The 12,830-nt window shown below is 38.1% G+C and overlaps 1 protein-coding gene across 5 annotated transcripts in view; it reads left to right on the top strand.

Moving 5' to 3' along the window:
- Positions 1–12,830, top strand: part of ERC2 (ELKS/RAB6-interacting/CAST family member 2) — a 993,433-nt gene that overhangs the window by 471,208 nt on the left and 509,395 nt on the right. For 2 of the 5 annotated variants that reach the window (XM_086367446.1, XM_086367445.1), the window contains one exon: positions 2,306–2,341. The exons of the other annotated variants lie outside the window; for them this stretch is intronic. In XM_086367446.1, the coding sequence (XP_086223572.1) occupies positions 2,306–2,341 (36 nt within the window). The remainder of the gene's footprint in view (positions 1–2,305; positions 2,342–12,830) is intronic. 5 annotated transcript variants of the gene reach the window in all.

The raw sequence follows: 12,830 nt of genomic DNA on the forward strand, positions 1-12,830 counted from the left end.
AGTCAGTGAAAGCATGTGATTTCCTTAGACTTTCAGATAGACACCATATACAGAAATTTGTAGATCAAATCTGATAAATATTTTAGTATTATTCCTGATAACATTTTAGCATTCTGCTACATCCCCAGGATTAAAGTAACAAATATGGTTATCTTGCTGTAAAGGACGTATTTAATTTATGAAAAGATAATTTATTTCTAAGTATATACGTCTTGCTTATATTATCTCCTACATGCATAATACAGTGAGATTAATAAGGTAATTATAAATATTTTTATACCTAACCTGCAGTAATTATTTTATTATTTTTGGCCCTCTACATCAACTAAATTCAAAAGTTTAAAATACTTTTTCTAGTAGCCTTTAATTTCTGCTAATAAATAATTCCGTAAAAACCTCAAGTACCCATCACCTTAAAAAGAATTGAAGTCTACATGAAATATTTGAAAATATAAGCCAAAAATTTGTGAATATACATATATACACATCATTTACTCATGGAAAAATAAGCAGCTATAAAAGCTTAAGGAGTGTCTGGGCCTCCTTTTAAATAAAAGGGTATGTGACTTGTGAATAAAATATAAAGGGTTACTAAATGAAAGCTGAAAACATAATAGTTTTATTATGTCATAAATAAACCATGAGTTCCCAGTGGAGTTTTGCTCAAGATTTGTGAGCACTCAGGTATTTTTGCCATAAAATCTATACAACATTGGTGATGTGTTTAGCTGAACAGAAACCTTGTCTGCTAGTGACAGTGGAATCCAAATTGTGATTTAAATCTGCTTTTGTCTTATAAACAATGCTAGAAATTGGTAAGATGAGTTTTTAACAGAAAAGTTTATGGAGGACATTCATACACACAGTTGCTTTTAACTCTTTACTGCACTATGTCAGTTTAAGACATTTCCAAATAGTTTGTGTTGAAAATGGTTACTAAAGGCAGAAAAGGAACTTCTTACACATTCCATCCCACCTCTTTAAAACAGCTCCACACACCTGGTCAGCCAGATTTCAAACTCAAGGCAGCTGCCAAAGTAAGGCCTGGGAGCACTGTGGCACTGACAACCACCCTGTGTCTATAGAGAACTCTCTCATCGTCAGGCAGCAAGGTTATCAGGATATATTTGTTCCTTCCCCATCTTTCCAGTTTTGTCGATGAACTCCAACTTTGTTGTTGGAGTTTCACTTGTAAGGAAATCTTTACTCATATTAGTGAGTATTTAGTGTTCAATACGTAGACATAAATTTATCTTGTATGACTAGAAATCATTTGAGAAGCAATAGCACTTCAGAATGCCATGATTTATGTTATTTAAGTCATTTTCCAATTAATATCGTCTTTGAGGAAGGTATTTTTTTAAAACCACAGTAAAATTATCATTTACTTCATCAAAGTTGAAGAAAAATAAATTCTTGCTCTTCAAAGGAATGTCTTGGGTTAAAGCTTACAGTGTTTCACCTTCTACCCCTTGACATTGAGTCCCAAATTAATGATGCAGCTATTTAAGATCTATAATTTGAGGACGCTATTTAAAATAATATTTAGTACATTTAAATCCACAAACATTTATATCTTTTCCACAAAATAGAAGAGCATTACAGATTCTAAAAGACTTAGAACATAATAGGATAGACACTGATAACTGTATTTTTTAATTATGAACTACTAGTAGGAACTGGTAATAGACAATGGGTAATACTGCATTTTGGTTCCCTTTAATCTTCCTACTGACTTAATTCTTTCCCCATTTACTGTTAATCCTGTAATGTCTTGCTTACTGATATTTTGCTATTGCTAACCTGCTGTTTGCTAATCTATATTTTTCTAAAGTTAGACTGAATAGAAAAGTCAAGCTTGTGTTAATATAAAAGAAGAGCTATAAATTCAGTGATAAGATTTAATTAATCTTTTATTATTACCATCTTTGAAGTTCAGGTAATAAATTGCAGGCTTGGCCAAGAGCACTTCTTCTGATTCATTGCTAGAGGCCAGCACTTCATGTATCATCAAAAGTGGACAGCTTTCTTTATTTCATGGGTTATTTAACTTGAGAAAGGGAAAGTAACACAAACCTTAAATTTCTTATTCCAGCTATTCTTTTAAAGGAGCCAAAGTCAACATTTCTGTTTCCCTAGAGCCTCTCACTTTCACTGTGGAATGTTTAGAAACTGAAATTTCTTCTTTTTTAACCACCAGTTTGTCTGTGCAAATGCACTGAATTTGTTGAGCTAATGCTGTTTTTCTGGATCTTTCCTTCTTTCCCTGTCTGTGCTTCAATGCCTCCCCAACTTTGCAATGTAGCAAGCTGAGCAGTTGTTCAATCAGATGTACAACCCAGTAAGTCATTTCTGAAAGTTCCCGCTGTAACATATAAAAGCATGAGGATCCATTGACCACATGTCACAGTGTGCCATATTGGGGAAGTTTTGAAATCTTTATGAATCTCTTCCCATTTCCGTTTTGTCAAAAGAAATGACCTGTTCAGAGGCCATTGCCATTTCTTTTGTCTGTGAAATTTTAAAATTAAGAACTCAAGGAAATATTGCCAGCTCTGGTATTATCTCTGTCTTAACTCTGCTGCTGCTAAGTCGCTTCAGTCGTGTCCGACTCTGTGCGACCCCAGAGACGGCAGCCCGAAAAACTTAGGTCAGCTGCAGATCTAGGCTCATGAAATCTTTCCCACATTCTTCAAACAGAGTTATCTATGCCAAAAGGAAAAACATTTGTAAAATAGTAAACAACTCAATATATGTTATATTCAAGTGATAGAAGTTAAAATAGATTTAAATTTTAAAGTAGGGCTATGCCCTTTGAGATTGCTAAATACCTAACATTATTATGGGTTTTGCAAGGGTTAAAAACATGTCATTTGAAAACAATCTAAAATATACTCTCCTAATAACTGTAACAATTTTGATTATAGCTTAATGGTACAAAAACAAAATATAGGTAACTAGTAAAATTATGTGTAAAATAGCCCAGATGCCACTGCTAGTTTTTTGTTTGTTTGTTTTTTATCCTAATGACAGGTGTGTATCTATATGAAGCAGTTTGTTTCTTTAACTTATTAAAAAGGAAGGGGATTTTGTCAACTCACGTGACTTAATGGGAGAAATAATACATAAAAGTGAATGGGATTTGTCATTTGGCAGATATGATCTGTGCTATCTTGCACTCTAATTACTTCTTGTTTATAAATTCCCATTATGGGAAAAAGGGATAGCAGGGATAAAGGAAACAATTCACCCAAGAACTTTTTGTTAAGTTACTGCTCCTAGTTGTATATAGCATGATACACAAGATGCTTGGGTGTGTTTATTCAGATTCAGCCTCCACCCTTCATCCTTGGAAACAAATTTTGTTTTAGGAAACAGAATTCTTCAAGCCTCATTGGAGCATCTTTATTAGCCTCTGTACCCACATATGATTTTTAGCAGAGGAACAAAAATAATCCAAATTTCCTTTCTCTTAATATTTGAATGGACATATTAATAAGCAGGCTCAAGTGAGTGGAGATGTGAAGACAGATTTAAAACTGGGATATCTTCATGCTTGAACATTAACCCTGAAGAAAGTATGTGTTTTCTTTAGATCATTTTAAAGAGATGTAAAGTAATCACACTGAAATTGTATCACACTTACTAGTTAAGGACAGGAAAAAAACAAAGTATATCAGGTTTTGGGGTGTATGGAGGTCAAGTGGGGAGGGCTTTGTTGCTGCAGCAGCTCTGATTTACCTAAATTCTGATAGGAATTCACCATCCATGTCAGGATATGTAGGGCCCAAAGAAACAGTTCTGTTAACCTGTAGACCATTTCCAGAAATAGCGATGACATGGTACTTACTGGATTTTGCCCTTACTCTAACCCAGTGATGGGTCTTTAGGATGCAAAGGCAAACTTTTCAGTCCTTTAGGTGACCAAGTCAAAAGTCATGGACTAATTTTTTCTCCCTGAGTTAACTAAGCTAACCCATTGTTTGGATACACTGGGAATATAGCCAATTATTAATATAGCCAATTAATATAGGTTATTATTCTTTTTAAAAATGTATTTTGCTGAAGTATACGAGATTTACAATGCTGTGTTAATTTCTGCTCTAATAGTAACGTGATTCAGTTATACATATATATTATTTTCCATTGTCTTTTCCATTATGGTTTATCACAGGATATTGAAGCTAGTTCCCTGTGCTATACAGGAGGATCTTGTTTATTCATTCTATATGTAATAGTTTGCATCTGCTCATTCCAAACTCACAATCCATCCCTCCCTCCCTCTTTCCCCCCTTCTGGTTTGTAGATAAGTTCACTTGCGTCATACTTTATATTCCACATGTAAGTGATATCACATGGTATTTGTCCTTCTCTTTCTGATTTACTTCACTTAGTGTGATAATCTCTAGGTCCATCCATGGTGCTGAAAATGGCATTATTTCATTCTTTCTATGGCTGAGTAGTAGTCCATTGTATGTTTGTGCCACATCTTCTTTACCCATTCATCTGTGGATGGGCATTTAGGTTGTTTCCATATTTGGCTATTGTGAATAGTGCCGCTGTGAACATAGGGGTACATGTAGCTTTTTGAGTTATAGTCTTGTCTGAATATATGGCCAGGAGAGGGATTGCTTGATAATATGACAACTGCTTTTAGTTTTTTGAGAAACCTTTATACTGTTTTCTATAGTGTGCTGCTGCTGCTGCTGCTAAGTTGCTTCAGTGTCCAACTCTGTGCGACCCCATAGACGGAAGCCCACCAGGCTCCCCCGTCCCTGGGATTCTCCAGGCAAGAACACTGGAGTGGGTTGCCATTTCCTTCTCCAATGCATGAAAGTGAGAAGTCAAAGTGAAGTCGCTCAGTCGTGTCCGACTCTTAGCGACCCCATGGACTGCAGCCCACCAGGCTCCTCCGTCCATGGGATTTTCCAGGCAAGAGCGCTGGAGTGGGGTGCCATTGCCTTCTCCGTTTCCATAGTGTATAGTTCAATATTTTAGCTCCTCTTGTCTGCAGATATTCTAAGGGTTCAGTTTGTTTTTTAGACTGATAGGTATGCAACATGATGAATTTTCTATCCTTTATAGAATTTTTTTTTAAATTGTCTTTTTTCCAGTTATAAAAATAAGGTTAGGGACACAGTGAAGAGTTTGCCAAAATATGGATGGATATAGCAGAAAATCAAAGTAATAAGACATCTTACTGCGCAGAAAATAACTAGGAACATCTAGGTTGTTCCCCACCCAGACATCTTTTGACTGACTGTCAGTATTCTTTCATCTCCTGTCTCCTTTTCTGTCTTTTTCCTTCTTTGTTTCCTCTCTCTCCTTTCCCTGCCTTTTCCTTCCTTGTTCCCCTTTTTTCCTTTTTTCTTCCTTTTCTCCTTAGCTCCATTCTTTTCTTTTTCTTGTCTAATACTCTTTATTTTCACCAAATTGTCAAAGCTTTTATTGACTTTTATATCCTGTATTTCTTACATATCATCAAAATTTTCTCATATATTCTTCCAAAACACCATTTTAATGGTTGTAACAGTATTCTACTCTATGTGCTCATTCTCCAAACGTTAATCATTTCTTTCTTCTATTTTTTTTTCTTTGCCAGTATAAATAATAGTCCAAAGAGCATCTTTCCATGTTAATTTCCCAACATTTATATTTTTTTAGTAGAATAAAATGAGGGGCTAAGGACTTTTAAAAACTCTGAGTAGTGCCTGGTATGTCACATGGCTCTTCCAGCTCTGAACAAAGGCATTCTGTCACATCTAGACCAACACACAAAAAAACTATCATTTTACATAACTTTGACACATGCATGGTGTAATATTTTTCTCACTTTAACTTTGCTATCATTAATTACTAATGTGGTTGAAGTTTTTAATTCATTTATTAGCTGTTTGTAGTTTTCTTCTGTAAATAATTTTAAGTGATTTAAGCACTTGTTTTTGAGTTTTTTGTTTTGCTCATTGGCTTGTATGAGTTATTTTGTGCTTTATATGGAGGCTTTCTCAGATTTATGGCAAGATTTTATTTACTTTAATTTTTTTCTACAGAGAACTATTTTTATGTTCTTGACCTGTATTTCCCTTTAGGATTTCTTCATTGCCTTGTGCTTAGAAGTCATCCTTGAATTTCATTAATATTCACCTTTATTAGGTTTTTTAAATGTTACTTTTTATATCCATTTAACTGCATCTATCTTTAGATTGTTTTGCTTCATGTTGAGTGGTGAGGTTCCATTGCTTGTGGGATCAGAATTTTATTTATCATGGCTTTATAATATTTTTAAACATCTAGTGAAACAAATTCTATCCTACTACTTTCTGCTTTTTATTCACTTTTTTTTTTAATGTTCTTAACCTTTAATTTTCCATCATTCCAGGTAAACTGTAGGATCGCCTTGCTAATTTAATAGCACAACTGTTCATTTTAACTTGATTATTATTCAACATCCAAAATAATTTTAGAATGATATTGTTCCAATGTTTTTTCTTCCAATTTATGAACTTGATACAGCTTTTATCGATTTCACTTATCTTTTATAGTTAAGTTTTTTCATTTTCCTATTACATGTCTGTGATTTTTTTTTATGGGTAGCCTAAGGCATTTCTATGTATATAATTTGTAAATTACTGTTATGAGTGGTGTGTTTCTCCTTTTGTTTTCTAACCAGTTGTTGGTACCTAAGAAATTTATTTTATTCTTATTTATTTTAAACATGGCCACCCTGCACAATTTGGTGAACTATAACTTGTTTTTGTTAAACAAGATTATTTTATAGTCAGTCCTATGTCCACCAGTGTAAACTAAAGCAGAAAAAGTAAGAATTAAGCTGTGATGTCTTCCTGGGAGCATTTGTTTCTTAGAGTAGAAATAAACTTTCTACTTTTAGAAACTTTTAACTTTTGTCACTCCATTTTGTTAAGTGATAGTCTAATGTCATTTCCTAGGAGTCTAAACGTTGCCTATATATCCCTATTACTTCTTATAATAATAACCTTTCTGCAGCTTAACTACCAGTCTCTACTATTGAATGAGTTTTGTCTTGTCATTATAAACACTGTGCCATTTCTCTGCAGTTGAGTTCTTTGCTTCCTTTAGTACTTGATTTGAGACAAGTAATATCATTTTTCTCATCAGTCTGCAAACCTTCTTTGCTGTAGCCCTAATGGTTATTGTGCTCAGGGATCATAGCCAGAAGTCTCTTATGAATTTTTAATAAATATTTATACCTGCTGAGTCCTAAATTTAGTGCTTCATTTATATCCACATTGCTGCAGGGCAAATGTCAGATTTGGAGGTACTGGGGTAACCGTGCTAGCGGCCAAGACACATTTGAGACCCTTCTAATGTTTCTACACATATGAGTATCCGCTGCATGATCATATCCTTTGAAATCCCAACTCTTCTGCAAATTCATCTTTCAATTTGGTTCAGTTCAGTCACTAAGTCATGTCCGACTCTTTGTGACCCCATGACTCAAAGCACGCCAGGCCTCGCTGTCCATCACCAACACCCAGAGTTCACTCAAACTCATGTCCATCGAGTCAGTGATGCCATCCAGCCATCTCATCCTCTGTCGTCCCCTTTTCTTCCTGCCCCCAATCCCTCCCAGCATCAGAGTCTTTTCCAATGAGTCAACTCTTCGCATGACGTGGCCAAAGTACTGGAGTTTCAGCTTTAGCATCATTCCTTCCAAAAAACACCCAGGGATGATCTCCTTTAGAATGGACCGTTTGGATCTCCTTGCAGTCCAAGGGACTCTCAAGAGTCTACTTCAACACCACAGTTCAAAAGCACCAGTTCTTCGGTGCTCAGCTTTCTTCACAGTCCAACTCTCACATCCATACATGACCACTGGAAAAACCATAGCCTTGGCTAGATGGACCTTTGTTGGCAAAGTAATGTCTCTGCTTTTCAATATGCTATCTAGGCTGGTCACAATTTTTCTTCCAGGAACAAGCGTCTTTTAATTTCATGGCTGCAATCACCATCTGCAGTGATTTTGGAGCCCCCCAAAATAAAGTCTGACACTGTTTCAACTGTTTCCCCATCTATTTGCCCTGAAGTGATGGGACCAGATGCCATGATCTTCGTTTTCTGAATGTTGAGCTTTAAGCCAACTTTTTCACTCTCCTCTTTCACTCTCATCAAGAGGCTTTTTAGTTCCTCTTCACTTTCTGCCATAAGGGTGGTGTCATCTGCATATCTGAGGTTATTGATATTTCTCCCGGCAATCTTGATTCCAGCTTGTGTTTCTTCCAGCCCAGTGTCTCTCATGATGTACTCTGCATATAAGTTAAATAAGCAGGGTGACAATATACAGCCTTGACGTACTCCTTTTCCTATTTGGAACCAGTCTGTTGTTCCATGTCCAGTTCTAACTGTTGCTTCCTGACCTGCATACAAATTTCTCAAGAGGCAGATCAGGTGGTCTGGTATTCCCATCTCTTGAAGAATTTTCCACAGTTTATTGTGATCCACACAGTCATAGGCTTTGGCATAGTCAATAAAGCAGAAATAGATGTTTTTCTGGAACTCTCTTGCTTTTTTGATGATCCAGCGGATGTTGGAAATTTGATCTCTGGTTCCTCTGCCTTTTCTAAAGCCAGCTTGAACACCTGGAAGTTCACGGTTCACGTATTGCTAAAGCCTGGCTTGGAGAATTTTGAGCATGACTTTACTAGCATGTGAGATGAGTGCAATCGTGCGGTAGTTTGAGAATTCTTTGGCATTACCTTTCTTGGGGATTGGAATGAAAACTGACCTTTTCCAGTCCTTGGCCACGGCTGAGTTTTCCAAATTTGCTGGCATATTGAGTGTAGCACTTTCACAGCATCATCTTTCAGGATTTGAAATAGCTCAACTGGAATTCCATCACCTCCACTAGCTTTGTTCTTAGTGATGCTTTCTAAGGCCCACTTGACTTCACATTCCAGGATGTCTGGCTCTAGGTGAGTGATCACACCATCATGATTATCTTGGTTGTGAAGATCTTTTTTGTACAGTTCTTCTGTGTATTCTTGCCAGCTCTTCTTAATATCTTCTGCTTCTGTTAGGGCTATACCATTTCTGTCCTTTATCGAGCCCATCTTTGCATGAAATGTTCCCTTGGTATCTCTAATTTCCTGAAGAGATCTCTAGTCTTTCCCATTCTGCTGTTTTCCTCTATTTCTTTAATTGATCGCTGAGGAAGGCTTTCTTTACTCTCCTTGCTATTCTTTGAAATCTGCATTCAGATGCTTATATCTTCCCTTTTCTCCTTTGCTTTTCGCTTCTCTTCTTTTCACAGCTATTTGTAAGGCCTCCCCAGACAGCCATTTTGCTTTTTTGCATTTCTTTTCCTTGGGGATGGTCTTGATCCCTGTCTCCTGTCATTCATGTCATGAATGAATGTCCATAGTTCATCAGGCTCTCTGTCTATCAGATATAGTCCCTTAAATCTATTTCTCACTTCCACTGTGTAACCATAAAGCATTTGATTTAGGTCATTTCACCATTTAAGTGAATGGTCTTGTGGTTTTCCCTACTTTCTTCAATTTAAGTCTGAATTTGGCAATAAGGAGTTCATGATCTGAGCCACAGTCAGCTCCCCATCTTGTTTTTGCTGACTGTGTAGAGTTTCTCCATCTTTGGCTGCAAAGAATATAATCAGTCTGATTTCGGTTGGTGCTGACCATCTGGTGATGTCCATGTGTAGAGTCTTCTCTTGCATTGTTGGAAGAGGGTGTTTGCTATGACCAGTGCGTTCTCTTGGGAAAACTCTATTAGCCTTTGCCCTGCTTCATTCCATACTCCAAGGCCAAATTTGCCTGGTACTCCAGGTGTTTCTTGACTTCCTACTTTTGCATTCCGGTCCCCTATAATGAAAAGGACATATTTTTTTTGTGTTAGTTCTCAAAGGTTTTCTAGGTCTGCATAGAACCGTTCAACTTCAGCTTCTTCAGTGTTACTGATTGGGGCATAGACTTGGATTATTGTGATATTGAATGGTTTGCCTTGGAAACGAACAGAGATCATTGTGTCATTTTTGAGATTGCATCCAAGTATTGCACTTTGGAGTCTTTTGTTGACCATGGTGGCTACTCCATTTCTTATAAGGGATTCCTGCCCGCAGTAGTAGATATAATGGTCATCTGAGTTAAATTCACCCATTCCAGTCCATTTTAGTTCGCTGATCCCTAGAATGTTGACGTTCACTCTTGCCATGTCTTGTTTGACCACTTCCCATTTGCCTTGATTCATGGACCTAACATCCCAGGTTCCTATGCAATATTGCTCTTTACAACATTGGACCTTGCTTCTATTAGCAGTCACATCCACAACTGGGTATTGTTTTTGCTTTGGCTCCTTCCCTTCATTTTTTTCTGGAATTATTTCTCCACTGATCTCCAGTAGCATATTGGACACTTATCGACCTGGGGAGTTCCTCTTTCAGTATTCTATCATTTTGCCTTTTCATACTGTTCTTGGGGTTCTCAAGGCAAGAATACTGTAGTGGTTTGCCATTCCCTTCTCCAGTGGACCACATTATGTCAGACCTCTTCACCATGACCCGTCTGTCTTGGGTGGACCCTGCACAGCATGGATTAATTTCATTGAGTTAGACAAGACTGTGGTCCGTGTGACCAGATTGGCTAGTTTTCTGTGATTATAGTTTCAGTGTGTCTGCCCTCTGATGCCCTCTTGCAACACGTACCATTTTACTTGGGTTTCTCTTACCTTGGACATGGGGTATCTCTTCATGGCTGTTCCAGCAAAGTGCAGCCACTGCTCCTTACCTTGGACAAGTCACCCCTCCTGACCTTGAATGTAGAGTAGCTCCTCTCGGCCCTCCTGCGCCCATGCAGTTGCTGCTCCTTGGACGTGGCATTTCTTCTCTCAACAGCCGCCCCTGACCTCAGACGTGGGGTTGCTCCTCTCGGCCGCTACCCCTAACCCTCAGTTCAGTTCAGTTTAGTCGCTCAGTCGTGTCTGACTCTTTGCGACCCCATGACTCACACCATGCTAGGCCTCCCTGTCTATCACCAACTCCCAGAGCTTACTCAAACTCATGTCCATCGAGTTGGTGATGCCATCCAGCCATCTCATCCTCTGTTGTCCCCTTTTCCTCCTGCCCCCAATCCCTCCCAGCATCAGAGTCTTTTCCAATGAGTCAACTCATCTCATGAGGTGGCCAAAGTATTGGAGTTTCAGCTTCAGCATCAGTCCTTCCAATGAACACCCAGGACTGATTTCCTTTAGAATGGACTGGTTGGATGTCCTTGCAGTCCAAGGGACTCTCAAGAGTCTTCTCCAACACCACAGTTCAAAAGCATCAATTCTTCGGCGCTCAGCTTTCTTCACAGTCCAACTCTCACATCCATACATGACCACTGGAAAAACCATAGCCTTGACTAGATGGACCTTTGTTGGCAAAGCAACGTCTCTGCTTTTGCATATGCTATCTAGGTTGGTCATAACTTACCTTCCAAGGAGTAAGCGTCTTTTAATTTCATGGCTGCAGTCACCATCTGCAGTGATTTTGGAGCCCCCCAAAATAAAGTCTGACACTGTTTCCACTGTTTTCCCATCTATTTGCCCTGAAGTGATGGGACCAGAGGCCATGATCTTCGTTTTCTGAATGTTGAGCTTGAAGCCAACTTTTTCACTCTCCTCTTTCACTCTCATCAAGAGGCTTTTTAGTTCCTCTTCACTTTCTGCCATAAGGGTGGTGTCATCTGCATATCTGAGGTTATTGATATTTCTCCCGGCAATCTTGATTCCAGCTTGTGCTTCTTCCAGCCCATTGTTTCTCATGATGTACTCTGCATATAAGTTAAATAAGCAGGGTGACAATATACAGCCTTGACGTACTCCTTTTCCTATTTGGAACCAGTCTGTTGTTCCATGTCCAGTTCTAACTGTTGCTTCCTTACCTGCATACAGGTTTCTCAAGAGGCAGGTCAGGTGGTCTGATATTCCCATCTCTTGAAGAATTTTCCACAGTTTATTGTGATCCACACAGTCAAAGGTTTTGGCATAGTCAGTAAAGCAGAAATAGATGTTTTCCTGGAACTCTCTTGCTTTTTTGATGATCCAGCGGATGTTGGAAATTTGATCTCTGGTTCCTCTGCCTTTTCTAAAACCAGCTTGAACATCTGGAAGTTCACAGTTCACATATTGCTGAAGCCTGGCTTGGAGAATTTTGAGCATGACTTTACTAGCTATCGTGCGATAATTTGAGAATTCTTTGGCATTGGCTTTCTTTGGGATTGGAATGAAAACTGACCTTTTCCAGTCCTGTGGCCACTGGTGAGTTTTCCAGATTTGCTGGCATACTGAGTGAAGCTCACAACATCATCTTTCAGGATTTGAAATAGCTCAACTGGAATTCCATCACCTCCACTAGCTTTGTTCATAGTGATGCTTTCTAAGGCCCACTTGACTTCACATTCCAGGATGTCTGGCTCTAGGTGAGTGATCACACCATCATGATTATCTTGGTCATGAAGATCTTTTTTGTACAGTTCTTCTGTGTATTCTTGCCACCTGTTCTTAATATCTTCTGCTTCTGTTAGGTCTATACCATTTCTGTCCTTTATCGAGCCCTTCTTTGCATGAAATGTTCCCTTGGTATCTCTAATTTTCTTAAAGAGATCTCTAGTCTTTCCCATTCTGTTGTTTTCCTCTATTTCTATGCAACCCTAGGGAGTATCAAATAGTGAGTGAGAATTCTTCTTTCTAGGGCTCGTATTTTACATAAGGGCTCACAAGAAAAAGACCATTTTTCCAATACAAGGGAAAAATTTTTTTGTTAATATTCATTGAGTTCTTCGTCATTTTTATTTCAT

This window comes from Bos grunniens, chromosome 22 (assembly GCF_055505025.1).
Source record: "Bos grunniens cultivar Pamir isolate PY7600 chromosome 22, Bosgru_T2T1.0, whole genome shotgun sequence".
In the NCBI taxonomy this organism is placed as follows: Eukaryota; Metazoa; Chordata; class Mammalia; order Artiodactyla; family Bovidae; genus Bos; species Bos grunniens.